Genomic DNA, 26,978 nt, shown 5'->3' with positions numbered 1-26,978 from the left:
GGCTGGTTGGCTGGCTGGTTGGCTGGCTGGCTGGCTGGCTGGCTGGTTGGCTGGTTGGCTGGCTGGCTGGCTGGCTGGTTGGCTGGCTGGCTGGTTGGCTGGCTGGCTGGTTGGCTGGCTGGCTGGCTGGTTGGCTGGCTGGCTGGTTGGCTTGACTGAATTCCGAGAAATTCCGTCGGACTTCACTCTTTTTGGCCGGATGTCTGTTACCTTCTGGTTTTGGGGGTTTTAAACCCCGGTGGATTTCTGAGGACTATGGTTACCTGCTCCTCAGATTTCTTGAGGGTAAATCCACACAGCTAGCTAGACTATCTGTCCAATCAGAGCTTTTGACATTCAGAACAACTTTTGAATGTAGGCCACACACGTTCCACCAAAACAAGATGGTTCCTGAAGTTATTTTGCAGCAGCAGCTGCTGCCGGTGCTTGGCACCCTCCGTAATGATTGTGATTGGCTTGAAAATAACTTCAAACCAGAGCACGGTATCCTCCCATCCCAGAATGCTGAGTGGACCAGCCGGACCCTCCTCTGCAGCACGGTGGAGGAAGGTCTTTGTAATGACCCTGGCAAATATTTCAATGACCTTTCTATCCATTTTAATTCTATAGTCCCAGATCTTGGCCAAGAAAGTCACCTCTAGAAATGAAAAAGCTGGAATTAAAAGCGCCCTCATGAGTGTTCTGTCAGAAATGCATGTGGTCTCCCGTCAATCCTGCATGACGTGTGTAGCTTCATTCCTTCATAACCATCACTTTACTGTCCAAAAATGTGTGTTTTATTCCAAGAGACGGACCAAAAGATTCTATTCTCCTCACCACTTTCTTCCCTCCACTCTTTCTCCTTCCCTTTCTTCCATTTCTTCTGGAATCACCACTTAACATTCTGTGCTCCCTCTCTGCAATCCCTGTCTCCTCCTTTCCTTTCCTTACCTTTCCTTTATCTAGTCCACATCCAGACATGTCGGGCCCTTATGGTGGTGTCAGTACTGCTGGGCTTTATCGGCATCATCGTCAGCGTGGTGGGCATGAAGTGCACTAAGGTGGGAGACAACAACCCGGTCAGCAAGACCCGCATCGCTGTCACCGGAGGAGCTCTGTTCCTGCTCGCAGGTGGGATTTCTGCTGTGTTCTGTATACACTTTGTATAATAATAATAATAATAATAATAATAATAATATGCTGCCGTATCTCCCGCGGCCAGTGCATTAAGCAAGAGTGGCTTTGGTATTTTTCTAGCTTTATATCTCGCACCAAGGATCTTCTCTCTGTAATTAGAGTCCCTGCTGTAAACAGGAAGTGGTCATTTTCCAGGCATTAGTTGCTGACCTCAGACATAAACCACAAGCCCAGGGGAGAAAATTAGAAAAAATTCCTCAATTCATTTGTGTGTTTATTGTTGTTGTTGGAGCTACACTGAATGCTTGCTGAGCTTACAGAAACTGAGACAGAGAACTAATGCTCTCATATCAATCTTTTCCCCCTCCACAGGTCTGTGTACACTGGTGTCTGTGTCCTGGTATGCCACCCAGGTGTCCTATCAGTTCTTCAACCCAAATACACCGCCCAACGCCAGGTGTGTAAAACATTCAGTGGTAGAAGAAGTATTCAGAGCCTTTACTTAAGTAAGAGTTCTAATACCACATTGTATATAATACTCTGTTACAAGTAAAAGCTGCATTGAAAATGTTACATAAGTAAAAGTATGTAAATATCAGCAGGATGCATTTAAAGTATTAAAAAAAAAAATCCTCAAACTTTAGAATCTGGAAACGATCCAAACAGTTGTGTGTTTAATGGGCTAATCATTTCATCTGGACTTTTAGGTTGTTGTGTTGTTGGGTAGTTTCATTTATAGAAAAACATTGTATTTTATACACTTCTTGTGTTTTGTGTGCGAAAATCTTAATTTGGAAAGTAACAAGTGACTAAAGATGTCAGATCAATATAGGGGAGTAAAAAGTACAATATTACTAACTGAAATGTATCGGACTACAAGTAGAAAGTAAATGCTCATGTAAAGTACCTCAACGTTGCATAATATAATAATCTTTCCACTGCATCTTTTTTTAAATGCACTTTTCAAACTCCACGTTACAAAGAGCTTCACAAAACAATAAAACAAGCCAGTCACGAAAACATCAGGTTTTAAAAACTTGAATAAAAACTATTTGGTGTATAAAAACCTGTACAGTGTAGGTGAGAAAAGAAAAAAGCTATTTTAAAGGATAAAAAGTGCAACAAGGTTCAAGCTCAAATAACGGAAAGCCTATTTTGTGATTATGGTAGCGAGTTGTATTGAAAAGCGGTGCAGGGAGGTTGGTCAGGGTCCTGTAGACCGGGGATTGGGTCCTGCTAATGCAGTTTGTTTCTGCGGTATTCTCTTCCTAACCACAACCATCCCGGGATCACGTCCCACGTAGGGCGGGTCTGGTCCGAGTTCTTGTCACCGTCCCGCGTGTTGCGTTTCATTTCAAGATTTGCATGGCAGTTCGTGAAATGGTCACATTCGAAGACCGTGACCTGTACATGAAATAAACGAGAAAATCGAGACCTATTTATTTATAAATCAATGAATCAAAATAACTTTACCATTTCAAAAACTGGCGTGAGACCGGGTGGTCTAAAACATACTGAGAGTCAGTGTAAAGAGGCTCAAACAGGAGTGACTTAATCACGTCTCTTGGTCCAGGTGTCGATTCACAGATTTTTTGGTTCAAACGAGTACAAAGAACTGCTGACAAACTCAACTTGGACTGAGATAAGATGTTAAATTCTCTCTAGTAGTTCACCACTCTAAATAAGAATGTCGATCAAGTGCTCTCAGATATAAGGAAGAAAGGGAATTTATTATGTTGGGTTGTCAAGTGTGGGAGTCTTAAGTCTTGATGGTAAATGTGACAGATTTTATTCAGCATTTACTGTGTGTGCCCTTTAAATTCTGTCATTATTTATATTGGCTGATTAAAAGGCATTTTACAGAATACTTTGTATGGGACTGTTTTGAAGCATCGGGCAAATGTTGCTAGCTTCTTTACATGATCCAACAATTTTGGGTGGTGCTAAGCTCCGGACGCAGCGCCGGTGCCTCTGCAAAATAGTCTCAGGAAGGAACTTGTTTAAGTGGAACATTTGCACCTTGCAAAAGAAAACGCCACATACAATATTAAGGGAAGTTAACTATTGACACAATACAGTAATGTCAGCTATTAAAATTATCTGGATAAGTGGTTAAACATCATTTGCTCTTACCAGTGTATCGCTGTATGCACTTTGTCCACAATAATCTGACCAGTCGGTCCTACAACCTCCTAGTTAGAGTATAAGCCGTGCACAAATTCTTAGTAAATCTCTACAATCATTCACCAAAAGAACCAACCAGGATTATAACACAATACATATTTTCGTCAAAAGCTGCCATTTTTGGCGTGTAGTATATTTAGGCGTATCTGTAAAGTGTCTTGAGATAACTTATGATTTGGGACTATAAATAAAATTGAATTGGATTGAATATAAGGGCGTGTGTCAAGATCTTGAGACAGGCAGTACGTATCACACTCTCACATCAGGTGTTAATGAGGTTTTGAGACAAAAGATTCTTTAGATTCATATTTCTTCTCTACTTTGTTTGACATTCATGGATGTTTCTTTGTGTTAAAGTACTTTCCGCAAGTCTTATTTTGGACTTCTAACGAGTAACGAGCTAAACATCTTGAAGGAACTGAGTGAGTCACAGCCATACTGTATCCTCTGTCCTCTGTCCAACCTTTTCCTCTCTCTCTTGCACAGGTATGAGTTTGGCTCGGCCCTGTTTGTGGGCTGGGCGGCGGCCAGTCTGACGGTTCTGGGCGGTTCCTTGCTGTGCTGCTCCTGTTCTAAGGAAGACGTGCGAGGGCAGCAATATTACCGCCAATCACAGCCTTCCACAGCCAGGGAGTACGTGTAAACCCCACCCCCCCTTTCAGCAGCCACCCAAACAGAGAGCATTGGACACCCACCCACCTTTTTCCTCAAATCATACCCAAAACAAAAAACAGAAAGACTATCATGTGGCACACACACACACACACACACACACACACACAGCTACTCATGCAGTATCACACACACACACACACACACACACACACACACACACACAGCTACTCATACAGTATCACACACTAGCACATCCACTTGTAGGATGTATGTGTTGTCAGTCATCCAGTTTACTGATATAGATAAAAGTTTTCTATTCCTCCATGTCAGTATTTGATCTATTGGAAATTAGCAGCTGCTTGAAATCGGACCATTAAAGATCAAAACTACTCACTCTGCGTCATCCACTAATAGAAATAGAAAAAGAAAAAGGGAAACACATGACAACTTGGAAAGGTGTACCACAGCAGATACGCAGAGAGAACTGACATGGATCTAAACATGACGGTAGAGCAAAACTTTCTGAACTTTTATTGGCATGTCCTTTGCTTCCTGATTGGAGCTGCGTCTGTGTTTTGCATTCATATTGTTTTGTGTATTCACACTCCACTGGTGCAGTTATGTTGTGTCAGGATAGAGCCCCAAATTTACTGTACAAAAGTTTGGAAAGGTTACCATGCTGTTGTAGGAAAAACAGAGGTTGGCTTGTACAATGTCATCCAGAAAAACAGGTCAGTTAGCACAAACTGTTAGCACAACAGCAGGTTAACAGAGAACATTTCCATGTTAACAAGAACATTTTCAGTGCTGTTTTCTTATTGTTAAAGGGGAATTCCAGTTAATTTCAACACGTAGCTCTGTTGTTTGTAAATGTGGAGTGCTGTCAGTAGAAAGAAAAATGAAACCAATCGGTGCTGCCTACATCGTGTTATCCTCCTGCTAGAGTTAGCATCCAACAGTCTCAAACAGGGCAAGTTTTAAACGTGTTTTTAGCAACAAAAAATGCTCAAAATTTCATTACAAGTGCCTACCCATGTGCAGTGATTCCTTCTATGTGAACACAGCGAATTTGACAGTAGATGTGCCTGAAAGGCATAAAAGTTGTGTTAATTCAGCCAGTGCACATACCACTGTTTATTTCCTGTTTTCTGGTGAAGTCCACATTAAAACACACGCCTTTCTGTCACATGTGCTGCAGTCCAATTTGCTCTGTTCACTCAGAAGGAATCACTGCACATGGTTAGGCACTTTTAAAGACATGTTTTGAGGCTAAAAACACATTTAAAACTTGCCCTGTTCAAGCCTGTTAAGTGCTAACTCTAGCAGGAGGATAACACTGTGTAGGCAGCACCGATTGGTTTAGTTTTTCTCTCTACTGACAGACCTCCACATTTACAAACAACAGAGCAACGTCTTGAAATTGACTGGAATTCTCCTTTAAGCAAACTGTGTGTTTACACAGACACACAGTTACTCAGGTTTTTGTACCTATCGAACACATAAAACAGAAGTCCACTCATGTAAACAAAAAACAGAAGTGCCGGCACTTACAACTAGTACTTAACTCTGAGCAAAAAAAATAACATTCATAAAATGTGCAAGATAAAATATTCATGTGGACTTATTTCGGAGAAAATATGTACGATAGTGAATACAATGAGGTGAGATTAATACATTTTTGTTTGAGTTGAGCCATCTGATGTTTGTCAGTTTAAAAGATAATTTTGCAAGACAAGAAAGTCAAAGTTTGCTGTAGGTTTGTTGTAGTACAACTTAGTTTTGAGTGAAACCGCTCAGTCAACTACACATCGCGTCTCCCACAATTTATGTCTTCTTGCTCGATGCTTGTAGTAACTTCACATTCCAGTGCGCAACACACAGACATCGGAGCTTCATCTAGACGTCACCTATGTGACTTTAAAGTGGGTAATCCTCCTAATTACGCATTTTCAAAGTCTTGTTCTTTAACAGTTTTACATCAAACTGAGACTTTCTTCACTTGCAAAATGATCTTTTAAATTGACAAACACAGTGTAATTCATAAATCAATTCAAACAGGATCATATAGTTATTTGTCTCTCTCCCCATTCCCTACCATACATACTTCTTCCAAAAAGGGCCCTATGGTGGTCCACCGCAAGGGGAGGGACTTCACTTATCTATGAACTACCTAATTATGCTTGATGAGAAGGGTTACGAGCCCATTCCAAAACAAATTATGTTGGTCACGGAGACCAGGCCCATAGCCAGAAGTTCAGAAATAAAGAGGTCCCCCTCCCTGAATCAAAATAACGCAGTAATCAGCATACAAAATATCCACCAAGTGTAGTTTTTAATTGACTGTAATGTCCCCCTGGATTAAAAAATTCCAGGAGAACGGCATGTTCTCAGTTGACGGCCTGTTGAAGACAGCTTGTGTGTGATTAAACTAACCAAAATGACAATAAAGAAGCAGGTGTGTTCATTCTCCTGTGTAATTAAGGCCTCAGGCAGCCATTTTGTAACAGCTGTAGAACGTCCTGACTTTAAATGAAGCTAGTTCTTATATAGTCCTGTTTTACACAACAGCCGCTTGATGAGGGCTGCGCATGAAGACCCAATCTGAACTGCATTATTGGAGGTGAATTTTTAGTAAAAAGGTGTCTGCTGAGTATGAATGAATGTTAATGATCATATCACCATTTTACTCTCCACTAATGCTACATCTACACTACTGTTTTGGTTTAAAAAACGAATATCTTTTGCTACTTTCATGCCTCTCGTCCACACTTCTCTGGCGTTCTCAAGTCCCTAAAACTCCCTGTTTTGGTTTGGAAAGTCTGGGGTTGTTTTGTATTGAAAGTGTTGTGAAACATTTGGAAAAGACGCAGCGTCAGTCAGTCTCATCGGTTAGGTAGGCTTACATACCTTTCAGTACCACAGCGTCGTTGGTCTAAGCTAATAAATCCCTGTTCTTTGTTTTTGCCACAGTTGTTTTTTATCCAAGGTGTTTCCAATTTATACATCCACTTTCAACCGCAGAGTAACGTCAGACAATCTGCTTCCTGTTTACACCGGCACACACATGCCCAGTGTGTGTAAATGGTCATGTGATGGGCATTGTCCGACGTTTTAAAATGGGCAGAGATTACTTCTGTAAGCGGAGCTAAAACTGTTGTAATGAGGGAGATTTGTTTTTTTGTTTTTTATCTCAAAACGCTTCTTTAAGATGAAAATGTAATAGTTTAGATGTAGCCCAAGAGAAAGTGGATGCTGTCATAGACACCCATCATCATCCTCCATTTCCTAATCATCATGTCAGATTCATACACTCCATCTCTTGTAGCCAATAACCAAACCAGTGTCTAAGATCTTAACTAATACATGTGCTTTTGGCAAGTAACAAATCTCTACTTTCATTAATTTAGGGGCGTCTTAGTCAGATTTTATAGCATTTGCAAACACAAATCTAAGTGGTTTTATAAATAGTATTGATTAAAAGTTGACATATTCCAGTCTGTGGTTATCCATCAACATCCGTTCCTTTAATTTAAGTCTAAATAATTCCTAATTTCTTCTTTTCTAACTCAAACATTAGGTTTAATTTCCTATAAATGGGGTTTATTGACCATAACTTCCATAAGTAACTGTAAAAACTAAAGTTAATAAGTAAGTGTTACGAAGTGTTGAAAATGTCCAAAAAAGTGTTAAAAAAGTGAGAAACCATGAGAAATTTAAAAAAAAACATCAATTAAAAAGCGTCAATTAAAGTGTTGATGTTCAAATTTGACGGAAAGACAACACAAGGGTTAAACAGTTGTTTAACAATGTCTATTATAAACAATGTATATTTAACTTTGACGCAGTAGAACTATTTGTGTTTAGCAAACCACTGACCACTCCACGAGGATGAATTACAATAGACATCTGCAGCATTTTGAAAACGTACCCCACGTTAGAGCCTGTAAAAGCCAACAGTTGGCTAAATTGGCTCTTGAGTTCCCTCTTAATGCTCCCACATCCATTTGCCTTCATTTGGATTTTCAAAAGCGCTGTTCCGGATAATAAAACCATTAACCTCTCACAGAATTGCTCCCAGTCCCCCCAGTCCCCCCATTTCCCAATCATATGGCCTCCCTTCTTGGTAGACACTTGTTTGTGGAGTGCTCTGTTATTGTCAGGTTAGGGTCTTGGAGGTCTATAGGGACTTCCTTGCGTCCTTAAAATAAAAAGGGGGGCCACTGGTCTGTCCTAAGCAGCTGTGCTTTGAATAGAGATTGCTCAACAACAATTCTGAAAAAAACTACCTGTAAAGCTAGGTCCAAAGAATAGATAATATACATTTAAAGTTATTAATTGACATTTTTGGAAGTAAGCTTGTTGGCTTAGATGAGAAGATCTCGATCTTGACATCTAACTCTCAGCAAGATGGCCAGCAAGTGTATTTTCCAAAATATCAATTCCTTAAAATATAGCTCATAAACAAGCAGCTAACTCATGCAGACTACAGCCAGATAAACGTAACTTAATGTTTATCAGTTAGTCCATAATTAGTCATATTTATCTGATATATGTAATCTCTTTAAACTGTAGATTACTGAATAGCTGACATGTGGCATCAGCTGCTATGATCTTTCTTAATGACCATGTTTATATTCGCCTATTATTCCGGTTTTTGCCCCTATTCCGACTAAGCTGTTAACATGGCTAATGAAAGTGAATATTCCAAGATTCCTGTTTACGTGGAGCCGTGAAAAATAGGAATTTTGAGAACAGTGTCCTTTGGGGTGAACTTGTTCGACCGTGCGAAACCTTCTTGAAAACATCGGTGTTGAGATGTTTGTGTCTTTCATAATATATAAAAGTAGCTGTGTTTCTCCTTCCAACCAGGCAACAACCATAGCAACGCACAGAACTGACCGTTAGCCGTAAACCGTCACAAACTGAGATCAAACACCCTGATTGAGACGCATATTCTGATTGTGCTCTATAGGCTACATGTCCAAAAATTCCTTCTAAAACCTAAATAATACCGGCATCTTAATCTGAAAATGGTATCTTCTGAAAAAGGCATGATTCGTATTATCATAACCTGTGTTTACATAACCTGATTCAAATTTGGAATATCATCATATTCCACAATGATAGTGAAATATTAAGGTGCATGTAAACATACTCACTAACTTTCTATCCTTTTTGCTCACATCTTTACAATCAAGCTTTCTTTCTAACCCATCACAGCTGTTGTGAGAATCTTGATGTGTCTCTTCTTTCCCCTCCTGTCCTCTAATCCTTTTCTTCTCCGACTGTCTTCTTCTCTCCTCTAATTCAGGGCAGAGTTGTTGAGTGAAACTAGTTTCCCTGACTGATCAGCCCCCGCCTTTTTATCGAGGACTGTCCAACCACTGTCTCTCCCCCCCCCCCGTCCCAGGTTATCTCTTAGACCCTAGAGTTTGGACCTGTTGTAGTAAAATATCTGTTTTCTTTTACATCTGCACCTTATCAGTTTAAATTGGAACCAAGATGCGTTGTCTTCGCCCATTTTTTCCCTACCTTCTGAGCTTTTTCTGTAAATATGGACTCTTAAAGGATTTGTGATCAGACCTTCTATTTAAGAAATAAGGAGTCCTCCTCCATTTCAGCCTGTCAACCCTCCGCTCCACCTCCCACACCCTCCTCTGTCCCATTACTGGCCGAAAGTTAACAAAGCTTTGAAAACCCTTTGTGGTTTTATTGCGCTGATTTATGATTTCACTTATATCCTATGACCTCTGGGTGTTTTTGTAAATGTGTCTTTTGGGTTTACTTTGTGCGCTGTGACTGAACTTTGACTGTGTCTTTTTTTTTCCTTTTGAATTTCAGACCAAATGTTAAAAGTACCCCACCAGAGAAAAGGGAGCAGTACTTGTAGTTTGGGAGAGTCTTCTGGCCTTACCATGGTTTAGATTCTGTCACCAGACAAAACTCTCTCACTGAGGAACTCAAAACAAACAGACACCATTAAAGAAAGAATTTATGAACAGCAACCTTTCAAGCATATTGCAGCAACATAAATTAGAGTCTTTGTTGAAGTAAAATGAATGGGTTTCGAAGGTTTAATGAAGAAGTTGCTTCAGAAGGATTGAGAAAGATGACATCCATGTCTTGTCTGTTTTGTTGACTTTGGGAGAGACATTCAGGGTATGTTTTATGTAACATGTTAAAATGCCCGGGTGTATATACCACCTATTTCATCCTTTTTTTCTTCTTTTTTATTACATATATAATGTTTTACTACAGTGCCTTATAACACGTGTTTGTGCACATGCATGTTTTTGACTTCATGGATTCTTTATAGTGTCCCATTCCATCGGAGGGATGTATGTCCATAAATGTAGTTCCTCTGCCAGCAGTTTTGTGTGCCTTTTTTTTCTATTGTTGGATTTCTGAAAATGAATGTGAAGCTACTCTACAGTACCACTTGTAAAAACAACATAGACATACATACGATAGATCTTCAGCATTGTGCCTTATGCCACTGTCTGTAATAAACTGCGTGCCTGTTTCCAAGTAGCCTGGATTGAGGATATACCCAGTACATTCAACATTTTGTTTCAAGTGCCAATATGATTTTGTGTGAATGACAGAGTCATTGTGTTATTGACTTTAAAGGATGTACTGTGCTGTGTGTTGTCTCCTGTAGCCTACTAAGGAACACCAGTTTTTGAGTGTTCAAATGCCCCTCTGATGCCTGCATTTATTTACCATGCCATTCCTTTCTCTAATATTTACCTCCTCAATGTTGTGTACCATCTCATTTACAGTATACCCCTGTCTGTTTCTTTTAGAATAAAGTAAACAGAGACATAAAAATGGATTTTGTTATGAGTCAGTGCTTCATTAGTTGTTACCTAACTTTTCACCCCCCCCCCCCAGTCGTTCCTCTGTTTCAGCTCAAATACTTCTTTTGCACCCTGTTGTTCAATAATTGCAGATGTGGAATTCCACTTCTGCTCCACTGGGCTGTGGCACATTCTCAAAGGTGCACTCACAAAGTTAAAAAGGCTCAAATGTTTTTTGTTAAATCACAAGCTTGGAATTAAAGGGTCATTTCTTTCAACTTGGACCCTGTTTTTCACGTGCATTGGTGTCTAAGTGTCTAATGTGAACAACATTCTTCCAGCAGGAACGCTGGAACCGACACCTGCCCACCGGGCTGCAATGTAATCCTACACGCCAAATATGTATTGACAATTTCAGTCCACTAAAAGTTTTTTTATTTTTTTTAACTGACTGGCTCAGATCATTGTTTTACATGTCAACAACCTTCTGTATAAGGACCCTACAGAAATATACTTTTTGTTAAAGAGTAAAGTCATATTGTTTAACATTAAGCCGCTCCAAAATCACCATCCCAAAACCCATAAAACTTCATTAAAAACAAAACAAAACAAAAAACATACAGGGTGTATAGAACCTGCATTTTTCCACATGTAAATGGATTCATTAAAGTGTTTATTTTAACCAAACAAGAGTGGTGATTGTTGGAACTGGGAAAAGACAAACCAAGACAGCATTTTATTTAGTTTTTGTCAACTTTGAATGAAGTGTGTTTTACATTGATAAAATTACTGTTCATTTAAATGGAGTCTGGTGCGTGGCTCAGTGTGTGAACTAAAGCATTAGATACAACTGAATCAACACAGTCATACATATTTAAGTTTGTTTAACTAGAACAGTTTAGTTGTTATGAATCATTACATTGACTAACTCAACTTGTCTTCTCAAATTCAGTCAACTCAATATTTAAAGGGCAGCCAGACACTGACTTTTTGAAATATAAAACAAAAAGTTTTGACATTAGAGTCATGGCAAGGATGGAAAGAAAGGATTGATGACTACCACCAAACTTTATACATATGGACATTTGAGTATTGTAATAATAGAAAAAAAGACAATTACACAAGCATAAAATAATATGGGAAGATCTTGAACATGTGGATGATTTGACGGACTTTATATTGATTTTTTAACCGAACAGACAGAGACAGCCCATGAGTTTGTATACAGAGATATGAGGCAGTTTGAGAAAAATGCACACTGAAGACACCAGTGGTGGGAACAGAGTATGGACGTGAAATCTCACATGCACCTGACATGTACGGATGCTCCTACACTACCTCTGACTATACAGTCTGTTCAACAACACGGACGTGTACTGTTGACACCATTTAAAACTATCATGCAAAAAAAACAAATTTTTCTGCAGTGGGATTTGCTCCAAATGTATGCACACTACACAAAAGCATTTCACAACAACTGTGACTTATACCACATTCATAAAACTCACATCCCTCAAGCTGTGTGAAAAATATTTTTGTCACAAGATAACACTTTACTCATGTGAGGTATTCATCTATTCACACACTTTATGTTTATGTATGAGCACAGAGCAGCGCTGCACTTACCTAACGCACCCGATGAACCGAAGCTTGCAGCCAAAACCAAATCGTTGTACATGTAGTCAACACAGGAATGTGTTTTCCTACAGCACTTTTAGCACTTTCACGCATGATGTGTCTTCATCATTGGGATTTGCACATTGTGGTAATTTAGGAATGTGAGACTGGAAACTATCTCCTTCAGTCCTGACTGTAAACATCATTACAATGAAGTAACATGTTTTCAAAGTGAAACCCATTCATACTGAGGAGGGAAATGAGAGCAGACATCAGCACTTTAACAACTTAACTGAAAAGCTTTAAATGTGGGAAACTTATTTTGAAGAAGACTGTGGTGACATGGCAGTTTTGGTTTGGGCTTGCTGACGAGTCTCGGTTGCGTCACGATGCCATCACTGAGTATGTTTACGTGCATGCTAATATTCCACTATTATTCCGAACATCAGTATTCGGAATATGTGTCTCAATCAGGGTTTTTACTGCAGTTTCATCAGCAACGTAAACAGCTTTGTCGAAATTTTGCCTTTTTCGAAATAAAGGAAAAAATATATATGTTTACATATGAATACTGTGTGCATGCAAACATAGTCAGTGATGTGATACACACTCCTGATTGCCAGTACAGCTGAGGTGAGGGAGCAGAACACACTTCCCACCAATAACAAGGAGGAGAGCCCAAACTCAAACGTCATCCCTCCTCAGACCCAGAGTCACCTGTTAGAGAGAAAGATAGAGAAATAATAAAGTAAGCACATTATTTCTTAGTTTAGATATGCCTTAATGGCATGGAAACTTCCCACATGTGATTTCCTCTCCTCCTCTCACGCGGAAACAAACAGACAAAAAGAGTCTTTAAATGCAAAAAGAGTCTTTAAACGCTTCAGATGTGAAGTTATTTGCTGTTAAAGTGACGTCATAATGAATGGGAGTCATTAGAATGCTAACGGCAGGTGAGTGCTTTGTGACATTAAAATGGCGCCATGGGGGCTAGGCTTAGAGAAGAGAGGGGTACCTCCTTGGTCGTATCGCCGTATGGCTCAGACGACCGACTGTATCTGTTGTTGTAAGTGTCCCCTCCCTTCCACAGCAGCCAGCTGCACCACACCCACCTGAGAGACATTTAACCAAAATACAGATGCAAGTCAGAAGTTCAGTGTAACAACTATTGTTGCATGAAGTTTTAAATGACTAAATTGTGTGGAAATGTGTTTGAAACAGAGAATGATATGAATCTGAAGTTGTCACCCACTGTGCAGAAACCACAAACCAAACAAACTGCTTCTGGCTGGATTTGATTAAGGAGTTGTTGTTTTTTTAATTTTTTTGAGTGAGGAGCTGAGGCACCAACACATCGTCATTCCTAAAGACAGAATAAGGCAACTTCCAAAGACTCCTTAAGCAACATATTGTACTGCCGCAGGGTGGCTGTATTAAACATGACTGCAACACTTCAACCACTGCATTTTTTATCATGTAACTATTGTCTGTAACGTCACGGCCGCTGTTGTCACTACCTGATGTGAGTCCGGTCTAGATGTGAGTTGGTTTCAACTACGATTTACGGCCTAACGCCAAGGGCCCGGCAGAGGTTTCAGCTATCTATGATTGTGTGATTACCAAAGTTAGCTCAAAACGCCATTTAAGTGACAACCTTTGTTGTGTTTGATGCTAACTTGTAGCCAGCGGCGAACAAACTTCGTCATGTTGGTCCAATTTAATTGCATTGACATTACAGAAGTCTCTCGTTAGCATGTTCTTGTGGGCTACTTCAACTTCTAATCTATATCAGACATCAGGGATCATGCTGTGAAAATGTCAAGCCTTACGCTAAATAATAAATTACTGCTATGTAATGCATCTGGTGATGCTGTGGCTACAGCAAAACAGATCTTCGTGAAATCTGTCATTGTCACAAAGTGACGCATGTGCACCTCACATCTGCTCGACTCACGTCGGGTAGGGACAGCTGTTTTGAACACATAGTTAATGTTGCAGAACAGAACAAGTTACAGTTTTGGCCAATTTCTTACACACTGAATTCAAAACTATTATACATTTATCAAAACTTGATAACAGAGCATAACATTGGCCCAGATGGGCACAACTATAAGAACAATGTCAGCCTCACATTTTTCGCAAAACAGAAAACACACTTTTATACATACACGTACATAAGTGTACATTATAATGTCACTTCCTTGTAAATCCAAAGCACTGATTGACAGTACACACTGACAACCAGACGCTAAGAGCTCAGCCACCAGTGTATCACTGCAGTCAGATAGACTACACAGTAGTGCAGCCTAGTGGTCACTCCACTCTTCTTTTCATTCAAGGATTAGCAGTGATTGCAGATGAGAAGTTTTGTGTGTGTGGGTGTGTGTGTGTGTGTGTGTGTGTGTGTGTGTGTGTGTGTGTGTGTGTGTTTCGCTCCCTTTCCTGGCTAAACTCAACTACCATGGCCCCTGAAGGGACCATTATCTGGCGGTGCCTGTAGCCGGCTCACAGTCCCCTATTGTCGGCTAAACAACTGTCGCTGGTAGCTGGCGTCCCGGACATCTTTAACGGCTAAATCCAGTGTATTTGATCTTTTTATGGCACTGCAGACTATAGTCTAAGTAGCACTGACCACTTTGAGGGGCGATTAGCAGCAGCGCGCTTGTCCCAGGAACTCAACAGCCCATCCATTAGACAGCAGGTGGAACAATTAACAACTTCCATCATGAAAATATCAGAAGTGACTTTGTAAATGCTGAACAAGTGCAGCTGATTTCCAGACAGGATTGTGTTTCCATGACGAAGACCAGCAGCTGTATTCTCAGATGGACTTGCCAAGCATTTTTTAAATAATGACTTTTAAATGGAGTTAATGACCCGTACACTCTTAATACCTCGTCAGCACTAGTGGTGGAAGAAGCTCCTTTACTTAAGGAAATGTTGTAGAATTAAGTTGTACGAATCCCTCAAAGAGTTATCCACTGGCTCTAGTGCAGCACGGATCAGTTAGACATCTGGCACACATGAGCTTCACTCATTGACCTGTCGGCCACTCGCGTATTAATACTCTGCCCTAGGACTCCTCCCCAGACTAACACACCGATGATGGAACAATTCGCTCAACAAACTAGTACCCTTGTAATACCAAAATAACAACAAAGCTAGAAGCTACGCTACATCCTACCCCTCTATTTTGGGCGCACTTGGTCACACCACACCTGTGTTTAAACGTGGACTTTATTTTGATCTCATCTACACAACTGTGAAGTTTTATGACCAAATCTTGTACAGATGCAATGCTATCGCGGCAACAATATCTAGCCTCAGACGGACAAACAGACAGACGAGACTGTCCTCCGAAAAACGCTTGTTCATACATGCAGCGACTTTCGATCTATATTTCTATATTTACGTAGTAATGATGACAATAGTAAAGCAGGAAGCAAGCTGAAGAAATATAAGAGCGCCAAAAGAGGTAGGTTGGGGTGGTGGATGGGTCTGTCACTGCTTAATGTGAGTCGTCTGCGTGCCCAGATTTAAACGGTTTAAGCTATCTATGGTTGTTTGATTGCTCACGTTAGCTCAACATACCATTCAATTGACAACCTTGTTGTGTTTGATTGCTAGCTTGTAGCAAGCAGAGAACAAACTTTGTTAAGTAGGTTCAATTTTACTGTACTGACATTACAGAACTCTCTTGTTAGCATCTTTTTCTAAACTTAAAGTAGTTTTGGTGCCTAAACGTAACCAAACTATGACTGTTTTGCATTGTTAAAGACGAGTCTCCAACCCTTTAGGTTCAAAAACGCGACCAACGTTCTCTGGTTTAGAGATGAGGTATTTCAGCCACCGCTAGGGCACAATTTTATGTAACGCTCCTGTGGGTCTTGTTAGAGGGAAGAGAACAAAAAGCCCAAATCCCCGCATGGTTTGGTAGACTTGTTGGACGGCCGGAAATAAGAGCAGCACAAAGACTGGAAGCTGCCTTGCTCTGTTTAAGGCCTGCTACACACTTGATGTGTTGCGTGAGCATCTCACCTAACACATGGTTTTGCTTTTAACTTGTATGCGTGTGGGTGTGTGTGTGTTTGTCATCATGGCCAAAATGTGGTCCTGGAGACAGCTAATAAACCACGGAATAAACATACAGTCTGTAGGGAGTTGGGTTGGGAACCAGAGGGTTGTCGGTTCAAGTCCCCGTTCGGACCAAAGTACTAAGTGTGGACTGGTAGCTGGGGAGGTGCCAGTTCACCTCTGGGGCACTGCCAAGGTACTTTAGAGCAAGGCACTGAACCCCCTCAGGTGCTTAGGGCTCTGGCACACTCTCCATTAGGGCATGTGTAGGACCTGAGCATGTATGTGTATTCACACCTGTGTGTATTGTGTTATAACAACTGTAAAGTACAATTTACAATTTACACTCTACAACTGTAGAATGTAAATTGTAATTTCCCCATAAGGGTATCAATGAAGAGTACACATTAAAAAAAAAATTATATTTCCAAAAACGTTGAACCCTAACCCTAACCTAACCTAACCCTCACTGTAAACCACTTTATAAACTGTTGTGTCATTACATCTTTTATATTGCATTCTATCTCATGTGCTTTTTGTATGTTGTTTACTGTAAAATCAAAAAAAGGACTTCTAACTAGGTTACAGATGTCTGTAGAAAAGGCAGTAAAAGTAGACGTTTAAGCATTAAATGGAAGCGGGTCCTCAAATGTCCTTACAGTTGCCTCACACAAACATTGCACAAATGAATATGTGCTGTCTTTTTACACAAAAAATATACATTATAAGGGTGAGATTGAGAATAATTGTTTTTACATATTAGGTATACCCTAGCTGCATGTGGATGGATAAAGATTTATGGACAAGAGAGGACACTGTGGCCCTACAAACGCAAGAAAAGGCATTTTCACCTTAAGAGAAAGTGAAAAGAACAGTCTAATATTATACAACGTAAATGTATATAAAAAGATCTCTTGTCCCCAGACAACATCTAAAACTTTAAGATGGTTACTGTACTTGACACAGTCCTCTTCAAACATTTGAATGCAATGTTTTCAAAGAAGTTACATTATCTTTTAATGAGGAAAAAAATCTTCAACTGTTAAAATGATCTCGTTGTGTGGTGAAACAGCCTTTCTTTAAATATCTCGCAAAAAGAATCATAGTAATAATCCTGCTGCTGTCGCGAGGGTAATGAACAGCGCTGTGGAACCTTACCTCTTAGAAAATGTTTTATTTCAAGGACTGACTCTCAAAGGGAATATGTTCATTTCCTTAAAAAAAAAAAAAAAAAGGAACGTGGGAGAAGTTTGGTGCAAAAGCAGAGCTTCAGAGTGTGTATTGGAGTGTGTGTCTGCGCCCCTGATCATATCCAGATGAAGTGGGGGGTAAAGCCTGTGTTAGTGGGGTTTGTCAAAGGGCTGAAATTAAGAATTTATCCACACATGGCCTTCATAACTGCACTATGACTTTTGATGCTGTTCTCTTTGTTTGTCCTTTGAGAAGTTTCGCCCTCCATGTCAAATCATTTAACCGTCATGTTGTCCTCGGGTCAAATTTGACCCGTTTTCTGTTTTTTTATCACAAAAAATGGGCCTTCAAAATAAGCGGAAAATGTCACCATTAGAAATATCAAATAACTTTGAAAAAAAACATCTAAAAAAGCACCCACAACAATGGAAAAGTGCCAAAATGTCGGAAAAAGCAATAATAGTGTTTCACGGTTGACGGGAAGACAACACAAGGGTTAAGAGACTATTAAAAATGAAAATATTAAAGGGACCCGAAAAGGATTCAAAGTGATGGAATTGCATAATGACTTTATGGTTGCTTGGCATCTCAGTCTAGTATGGATGTGTTATTATTTGATGTGCTATAAAGATAGACGGACACGAAGAAGATAGATGGTAAAGAAAGAAGAATGAAAACAAATGGGTAGGCATGTACGTATGCATCTTTGTCTATGTGTATGCACGTGTTTATCTGAGCTGTAAGTGGGTAAATATGCGGTGTATGTAAAGATGTGTAAATAAGTAAAGCATAACATTTTGTATTTTACTAACCGATAAAAACAGAGAAAGGGGGTAGGACCTGATAAGTTTGTTCATGAACTTCTTCAAACTCCCTCATCTGTCATTTACATTAAGACTGCTCAGATGTGGTGAGGAGATATTTGAGAAGAGACGAAAATATAAAAAGGGAAAGATTTAAACGCATCCCAGTGAAAGGACGGATGGAGGGAGTGTGGAAGACAGAGAGACAGACGAGAGAATCGAGCCATATTGAGATGTTCAGATGGATTATTGTGGAGGGAAAAGGCCGGCCGGATCAGTGCCAGCTGCCTGAAGAGGGCAGTGTTTGACTTCCTTCTGCAACACCTCCCTGGGAAGACTGGAGTTGTTAGGTAATTTAAAAAAAAAGAGCTCATATCCATAATTACTTCCAGTGATGTAGACTGAATCCAGAAAGCTCTCTGCATATTAATATTGAGCGTTAATAGGGTTCACAATAATAAAAGTGATTTGTTATGTTGTTTTTTTTAGAATTTAAAAAGATTAGTTCAGGTCTTATAAATAAATGTGCTTTAATGAAAATAGAGGGGTTTGGTTGCAAGAGTTTCTGCTGAGCCAGTCGTTAGTAATGGAGTTGAACAGAGAGAGTCACAGTGACTGTGTGTGTGTCTGTGTGTGTGTTTGTGTGGTTTGCATGAACAAAATGGAACTTGTGTGTGTGCTTGTGAACATTGGCAGTTTTTGTCCTTGTATTTGCATGAAGATCAGTTCTACTGTGTGTTTGTGTTAACATTAGCAGGTGTTTGTGTGGCATCACCGTATTTGCATGGATGCATGTGCATGCTTTGTTTTTTCTATGCTTGTCCTGTACCAATCGTCTCTCATTTTTCCACTCCGTCTCCTAACAATATGGCTTAAAGGCTCGTAATCACCCATTGATTCCTCATCATCATTACCACGGTTAGCATTGTGTGTGAAGCCTCATCTGAATGGGAGGCTGAGGCTAATCTGCACGGGACCATCGCGCCCTGGCTTTGATTTGAACAAGGTCAGAAGAATCGATCCCCTTTGATCGGAGTCTTGCAAAGAGAAACAACAATTTCCACAGGCGCTGCCGGCACAGCACATGGTCTGGGGCTTCTCCTCACGGCTAACATCTGCGTCCAGTGAGTGGGAGAGTGAGAGAAAGTCCTTCCACAGACGGACTGATGGACAGAAATATAAACACCTGGCAAAGTACTACATCAGGGGAGACTAATCATAAACATGCATTGAAACAGAGTATGAATAGATGGGGGGGTTTGGTCTGACATTTGACGTCTCTCAATTTAGTGCATGTATAGGTACATGTGTGTGTAATTCAGGCCTGTGTGAATAACAAATTGTAAATAGTCATTTCCCCATGTGGAACTATTAAAGTATTCATTATTATTATGATTCTAATTATTATTATTATTATTAAAAATAAGAATGCAACAAACCCAACAGGATAATCAACAAAAACAAACACACAATTGCGACCATACAAATTCTCACACACAAATTCTCTTTATCTGTCTCCAGGACCACATTTTGGCCATGATGACACACACACAGACACACACACACCTGAGAAAATAAGAAAGTTTTGTGCATAAATATGAATGTTTATTACAAGAGATTCTGTGAAATGTAAGTCTTGGTAGAAAAGTCTTTGGTGCTTTGACTCTACAGGAAAATTTGCAACTGAGGGGCGTTTGCTCTGAGCAGCAGCGAGACAAAATCCCCCCCCCCCCCCCCCCATGGAGTCATGAAACTGGTGGTGGTGGTGGGTGATGATTCTGCAAAGACTGGCTGGGATGTGAAGGTGGAGGGTTCACTTTGCCATTTGTGACGATTTGCACTGAAACGACAGCTGACAGCAACAGAGAGAACAGATTTTCAGTCAGACAACTCACATTTCAAACAGTTATTGTTTGTGTGTTTTAACAGCAGAACGTAGCCTACATGTGGGTGCTGGTGGGGCACAGGAGCAAGGTAGCAGCACCACTGACCAGGCACAGATGGGGAAATTTGCAGCTCAAACAGACCGCCAAATTGAGAGGGTGTGTTTGGTGAATGATACGGTGAGTAAGGCATGCCACGTGTGTGTGTGTGCAGCAGTGCAGCTCCAGCTGAGTGCCATCAGCTAGCGTGCAGCCGTCGCACCAGTAAATAGCGTAGCAGCCGTGAACGCAGCACAGTCAAGGAAAAACTCCTATTAGGAAGAAACCTGGGACAGACCAAGGCTCTTGGTAGGCGCTGTATGACGGGGCCGGTTGGCGGCATTAACGTAACATAGGCAGAGAGAGAGAGAACCATATTTAAACAAATGCAGCCGCAGCATAATTGGCTAACGACGTACCGGTGTCTCTGAGCTAATGTATAGATGAGACCAGCTGATAAAATAATTGTTGCCCCAGACAGAACAACTGGGGCTGAGTGAGTGAGTCTTACTGACTTTATGCTGTGACACACACACACACATCACACACACACACACACACACACACACAGTCTTTCAGCCACCACAAAACAAAGAATAAGGGGATTAAGACAAGATTAAAACAAGGAAGTCCTTCAAACTTCTCCAGCATGTTCTCCACTCTTCACAACAACACACAGGGATGTGTCACTGATGCTCGTGGCTGTGTTGCCTTGGGCAGCATCACAAATAAAGAAAGCCATCTCTGCATCTGTTCTGTTGTCTTGCCGATCTTTGAAGTCTTTCCACTGAGAGACGATTGCACATGCCTTTTTTTCTATTCTCTGCTTTGACACTTCCCTGACAACTAATTTTCTCTCATCTAATTTCCCCCCCTCCGATATGAATGAACCCAGAGCTGTGCCCATGCTATCCAAAATAACCCGAGGATTTGGAAATAATTGTCTAAATGTGCCTCCAATTGTAATGCTGGACAACAGACGAAGCCTTTCTCAACACAGATTGAAAATAAAGTAATGTTTACCTGCTGCCAAACTCTAAGTGATGCTTCCACTGCGAGGTTGGCTGAACTCAGGACTGCTTTTCATTTCTTCCTTCAGGTTTTTTGTAGCGTTAGTGTCGACTCAGAGGACTCCATCATTATATTAACTGCACACAAGTGATTACATCTAGCCGCAATGACCAGAATCAAACGCTGGCACGCATTCATGCGCAGATGCACACACACATACCAAGAAATACAAACACAGTTGAACCCACGATAAGTCAGAGATCCAGTTAAAAGTGTGTATGGGAGATCTCCAGAGCTGCACGCCCAGCAGCTGACAGCTGGAGTTTTGTGTGATTGTGTTTGTCAATGTGTGTGAAGTTTGATGTGTGCCCGTGTGCGTGTGATAAGCTGTGAGTGATTATCATTGTTGTTGTATCAGTTTATCACACCACAGGAGAACAGCTACGCTCACCTGGCCATGTTTTCCCTGGAAGCAGCATCTCTGAAATGCACACACACGCGCACACACACCCGCACACAAACACACACACATTACACGCAAAACGTAATCTAATCTGTGTGTTTTCTCTCTTTTGCAATAATACAGCGGCCTAATTGGCTCTGACAACTTGCCCAACTCAATTCCAGCCAGTCTCGTCCAGAATGCCTCTCTATGTCTCTAATTAGGTCCAATCAGCCAGAGTGATATTTATCGATTCACCTCATCCCTCTTTCTCTCTCTCACACGCACACACACTGACACACTCTATCTCTCTCTCCTTCACACCAGCTTCCCTTCGTTCTTCCTGCGTTGCTTGAAGGAGACTGTGTTCCTCCTTTCTTTGGCTAATTTTAGTATGAGTAAAATAATTATGATTGATGCAGGTGCCTCTTCCGTCAAAGCTTTTTAAATAGATAACCCCCCCTCCAAAAAAAGGAAGCAAGAAGCTAATTAGCGTGTGAGGATGAGCGAGGAGAGAGGCCTTATCGAGCTGTTATCAGTTTGCCTGCCCCACAGCTTTAAACATGATATTAGATATCTTAATTGTTCATTCTGACAGGGACGTAAGGGATAAACTTTCCCATTTTCCTGGCCAATTGATGTGTTCTATTCTCCCCCCACCCCACCTTCTGGTTCCTATCTTATTTTTTTCCTCCTTTTATTTTATTTTGAGAGAGACAGCCGTCAGCTGCTACGTGTCAGGAATGCTTGATGCTTTAATTCATCTAAACAACCTTTTAGCCTCGCTCTGAATGTAATGCTACGTTTAAGAGTCTGAGCAAAGCCGGCGTGTGTCATTTTGGCAGTATTGACGCGCCAGCCTTGCCGCTGAAGACACGTCTGCAATGACATTGTAGCTTCTGGTAGTTTCTCTAAGTGTGTGATGGGGTAGTAGTGGCTAGATACAAACAAAAAGAACGGGTAGGAGAGAGATTAAAGGTCCCATGACACGATGCTCTTTGGATGCTTTTATATAGACCTTAGTGGTCCCCTAATACTGTATCTGAAGTCTCTTTTATATAGACCTTAGTGGTCCCTAATACTGTATCTGAAGTCTCTTTTATATAGACCTTAGTGGTCCCCTAATACTGTATCTGAAGTCTCTTTTATATAGACCTTAGTGGTCCCCTAATACTGTATCTGAAGTCTCTTTTATATAGACCTTAGTGGTCCCTTAATACTGTATCTAGCCGGTCCTGCAATGAGCTTTCCTTAGTATGTGCCATTTCTGAGTCTGTAGCTTTTGAGGAGGAGAGGGGGGGGGGGGAGGTGGAGGCTGGGGGTGTGGCCTTGACCAACTGCCACTTTTCTTGTATGAAAGCCATGTCGTCTCTCTCTCATGGTTGGGCCAAATTCTCTGGGCAGGCAAAGCAGAAAAAGTGGGGGCAACCTTGCCCCTTATGAGGTCATAAGATCAGCCCATCTGAGCTTTCATTTTCTCAAAGGCAGAGCAGGATACCCAGGGCTTGGTTCACATCTATCACCATTTCTAGCCACTGGGGGACCATAGGCAGGTTGGGGAACACCTTTTAATGTTAAAAGCCTTATTTTCATACCATGGGACCTTTAACGGCACATACAGTGTCAGAATACAGCACTGGCTATGGTTGTTATAAAGGTCAAATCAGTTTATCTAGTCCAGGTCATCTGTGAAAACTATACTACTATATATATTTTTTTATAAAAGCATGGGCCCTTGGTACACTTGTACGGTTTGGGATGCTGAACATTTTCAGAAATGGAGCTATCACAAAAAACAGTGGCCATTTTACTTTCCGTCATGGCCAAATTACAGGTTCGTGCATTGCTGTTTCCTTCACTTCCTTCCCGTCCAATTCATGCAAAGAGAGAGGAAATGTGTTTTGAGAGGGCTGAGACTTCCTTTCCTCTGAAAAATCAGAGTTCAAGCAAGGGCCGAGGCAATATCAAATAAGAGCCACCCAAAGTATTTTGCAGCATATCTTCTGAACCAAACATGGTAACACAGAATAGGCGATGTCTACCCCTAGCCATGGTCCGAGACTATCACACATCACGGTCCTGGATGGCCCAGTTGGTCTGGTAGGACCAGTAACTTATAGTGGCTCAATGGAACTCACATAATCCAGTCACTCTGGTATTGATTTATATTTATTAAGGGAGGAATGATAGAAATATGACGATGAAAATAATTTAGGAGTTGCATGTAAGGGACATCAGAAGTGACCTCACAATAAAAAGCATGATTTATTCTTTCAGAGGTTGATCTCGGATAGCCATCTAGTACTAACTTGTTTCCTTAATCAGAATGATGGTACCTGGATCAGGAATTTCAGAAAAAATAGCCATGCTTTAAAATGTTTAACATCTCAGCGGTGATCCTCCAAACCCTGACAGGCAGAACAGGTCACCGGTACATCACAGTCTAATATTGTCGGCCAAGGTGTTGTAGTCTTTTCACATTTTTTTCTGATTGCTAAACAACAGTGGGCTCAACTGAATTCACATGTGCAAAACACAACCTACTTATAATAATGTAATAAAGGCAGAGAGAGAGAACCATAATTATAACCATGTTCACCAGACTGAAATCTATTCTGTTTTGAGTGTGTGGTTTTGGACAGCAGTGTGTTAGCATCTGAACAAAGTGCTGTAGATACACAGTGTTGTGCAGGTTGTGGTTAAAGTCATGGGCTAAGTGTGTAGAGTTTTAAAAAACTGCATTCTAGCAATGAAAAAAGAACTAGTGTTTGGTCCACGTGAACTGCTGCTGTGCAGACTGTACTTTGAGTTTTGCACACGTGACTCCAGTTGTGCCTGCTGTGGTTTAGCAATAAAAAAAAAAAAACACCTGTAATAAAGCAGCAGGTTGCCGTCATCACTCTCTCCTGTTGGTCCAACAACTTTAACTCAGACTACTTTCCTTTGAACTTGCTATTTCACACTGAGGAGAGTGAGTGAGTAGTTCTCGAGGCTTCCTGGCCTCCACATAACCCTGATTTAAGACAGAATGATGCTTTCTGATCTCTGCAGCTCTACCCAAACATCCTTCTCCCACTCTGTGTCAGTGTCTCTCTCTCCCCCTCTCTGTTCTGTGCAGTGTGTGTACTGGCTGGCTGTTTGTGTACCTACAAACTGACAGACTCTGCTTGGATCAGGTCCGAGCCCCGGGGGGGGCAGCACACCGCTGGCCCTCCTCTCTAGTTGTCTGTGTACACACACACACACACACACACACACACACACACACACACAAACACAGTCAGCATTCACATACAATCATTCATGCACACATCACAGAGGCAGAGCGAGTTAATATGAGATGTTGATGTGCTCAACATTTTCTGTGTTCATGTTTCAAACAGCAGCCATCACAACACCACGATGTAAGAGGAGAGGCTCAAAAAAGATCTGACGACGGTTGATTGACCCTTCAAATCCGGCCATTCTTAACAGGGACTGATGGGGGAAAAACACAGGGGCGGGCTTGTTGTCTCATTTCCTTTCAAGAGACCCAGGCTGAATCTTACTTCTCTGATATGATAGCTCCTCGCTCCTCGGTTGAACCGCAATATGTTCTGGCCCTCCTTCGTGAAGCCTTTTTCAAAGCTCTTTTTCCCTCCCCAAGGTGCGTCGATCGAGCAGGCATCTCCGAGGAGCTATGAGCGAGGATCCACAGATTCCCGGAAGCCGTGCAGCGGAAAGCCGATACCGCTCCGTTAATACAGCTGACGAGTTCATGTGACGCTTCAGAGGAAAGGACGTCTCATCCCTCTGACAACCCATTTCCTAGTGTCCTCTCTCCTCACACGATTTGCTCAGGTCACATCCATGCGAGGAATGGAAGCAAGTGAAGGAAACGTGGATGCAATTTAAAGAATTAATCCGGTGCCAAATGAACCTAGGGGTTAATAACACATTGGTTCAGAGTTGACTGTTCTCTGGGATATGTTTTCATGCTAATCTAATGTGATGCTAGTAGTCGGGGCACTGGTAAAGTAAAAAGAAATCTCTATTTCTATACCCCGAACAAGGCTCAACATAGCACCACACTTCCATACTTGCATAATGAGGGTCTCTACATGTAAACTAAAGCATTGAAAGTTTCAATCAGGCGCCATCTTGGTCAACAGTCATGACCAGTCAAACAACTAACCATGAGCCATGGTACTGGTAACTGGCTGCACGGTGTTCGTGGTTGAACTGTTTTCCCAAGATGTCACCTGTCACCTCTTTAAAATCTTTCACATGAAAACATATCATGGAGAACGGTTGACCCTAGGTTCATTTTGCGCCAGAATTGTCCTTTAAGGGAAGTGAGATTCAGCCTTCATCCCTCCTGTGCCTGGCTCTCAAAGTGAGCACCCTGCTGTGATGATTAGCGGATTTCAGTTACCCTGCCAGTGTATGTGTGTAATGTGACTGAGAAAGAGCACTGGTACTTGGAGAGAAGGAAAGTGCTGAAATTGGCTGCTTAGATGCCCCGGCTCTGACCCCTCTCCACTGAGCCAACAAGCAGATGGCATTCAAGTAGTTAGACTGCTAGTGGATAGAGCGAAGGCGTGGTTGGTACAATGAAGTGTCGGGTTACCTCACTTCTCCCTTCGCATCCTTTGAGGACAGATGTACAGGGCCGTGTTAAGTGATTTTTACTTGGGTGATTAAACTGTCTATTCAGTGAGCCAGTTGAATTCCCACCCCCTGCTGCGCCACAGACAAGATTATGGAGGTTACGGATGTCACTTTTCTCCCCGCAGATGATCTCCCACCATCATCTTGAATATCCGCTCATCATCCCCTTCATCATACTCTTTCCATCGCATCAACCCTGAGTCACAGACATGTCATTTATTCCCCGCGGCGCCTCGCTGATGAAAAAAGGATTTTGTGTCCAGGTAAACGTTTCATGTTCGAGACACGGATCTAGTTGGGGAAATTAAGTCTCCCTGGACATTATTCCTGGCTGCTGAAACACTTGAAAAGCCCAATCAGAAATAATGATCCCCAGCGACACATTGAGCACACATGACGGTGATTTGCTGCTATCTATCTGCTGTGGAGCAATGTTTCCTTCCAGGTTGCAGGTTATTAACTGACAACACAGGCAGATGAGAAATGAAATATAGCTTCCACACTGGATCTAGGTCAGGCCAGATCTAGACGAGGTAGAACGTTCTCTGGAGGG

The 26,978-nt window shown here is 41.4% G+C and overlaps 1 protein-coding gene and 2 long non-coding RNA genes across 5 annotated transcripts in view; 1 reads left to right on the top strand and 2 right to left on the bottom strand.

Moving 5' to 3' along the window:
- The window catches only part of LOC117942848, a 34,939-nt gene extending 28,063 nt beyond the window's left edge, over positions 1–6,876 (bottom strand). For both annotated transcript variants that reach the window (XR_004656228.1, XR_004656229.1), the window contains exon 1: positions 6,769–6,876. This is a non-coding gene — a long non-coding RNA (uncharacterized LOC117942848). The remainder of the gene's footprint in view (positions 1–6,768) is intronic.
- The window catches only part of cldn19 (claudin 19), a 23,362-nt gene extending 12,612 nt beyond the window's left edge, over positions 1–10,750 (top strand). The window contains exons 2-5 of one of the 2 annotated variants that reach the window (XM_034868534.1): positions 946–1,110; positions 1,489–1,573; positions 3,787–3,933; positions 9,227–10,750. In XM_034868534.1, coding sequence (XP_034724425.1) covers positions 946–1,110; positions 1,489–1,573; positions 3,787–3,933; positions 9,227–9,263 — 434 coding nt within the window. In that variant the 3' untranslated portion in view covers positions 9,264–10,750. The remainder of the gene's footprint in view (positions 1–945; positions 1,111–1,488; positions 1,574–3,786; positions 3,934–9,226) is intronic. The other variant, XM_034868533.1, reaches the window with a different exon arrangement.
- A 3,284-nt stretch (positions 10,751–14,034) lies between these two features.
- The window catches only part of LOC117942850, a 24,626-nt gene continuing 11,682 nt past the window's right edge, over positions 14,035–26,978 (bottom strand). Inside the window, exon 3 of the long non-coding RNA XR_004656231.1 lies at positions 14,035–14,193. This is a non-coding gene — a long non-coding RNA (uncharacterized LOC117942850). The remainder of the gene's footprint in view (positions 14,194–26,978) is intronic.

The sequence above is a fragment of the Etheostoma cragini genome, chromosome 4 (assembly GCF_013103735.1).
Source record: "Etheostoma cragini isolate CJK2018 chromosome 4, CSU_Ecrag_1.0, whole genome shotgun sequence".
In the NCBI taxonomy this organism is placed as follows: domain Eukaryota; kingdom Metazoa; phylum Chordata; class Actinopteri; order Perciformes; family Percidae; genus Etheostoma; species Etheostoma cragini.
The sequence above is the reverse complement of the archived record's forward strand: the minus strand, read 5'-3'. Positions and strand labels throughout refer to the sequence as shown.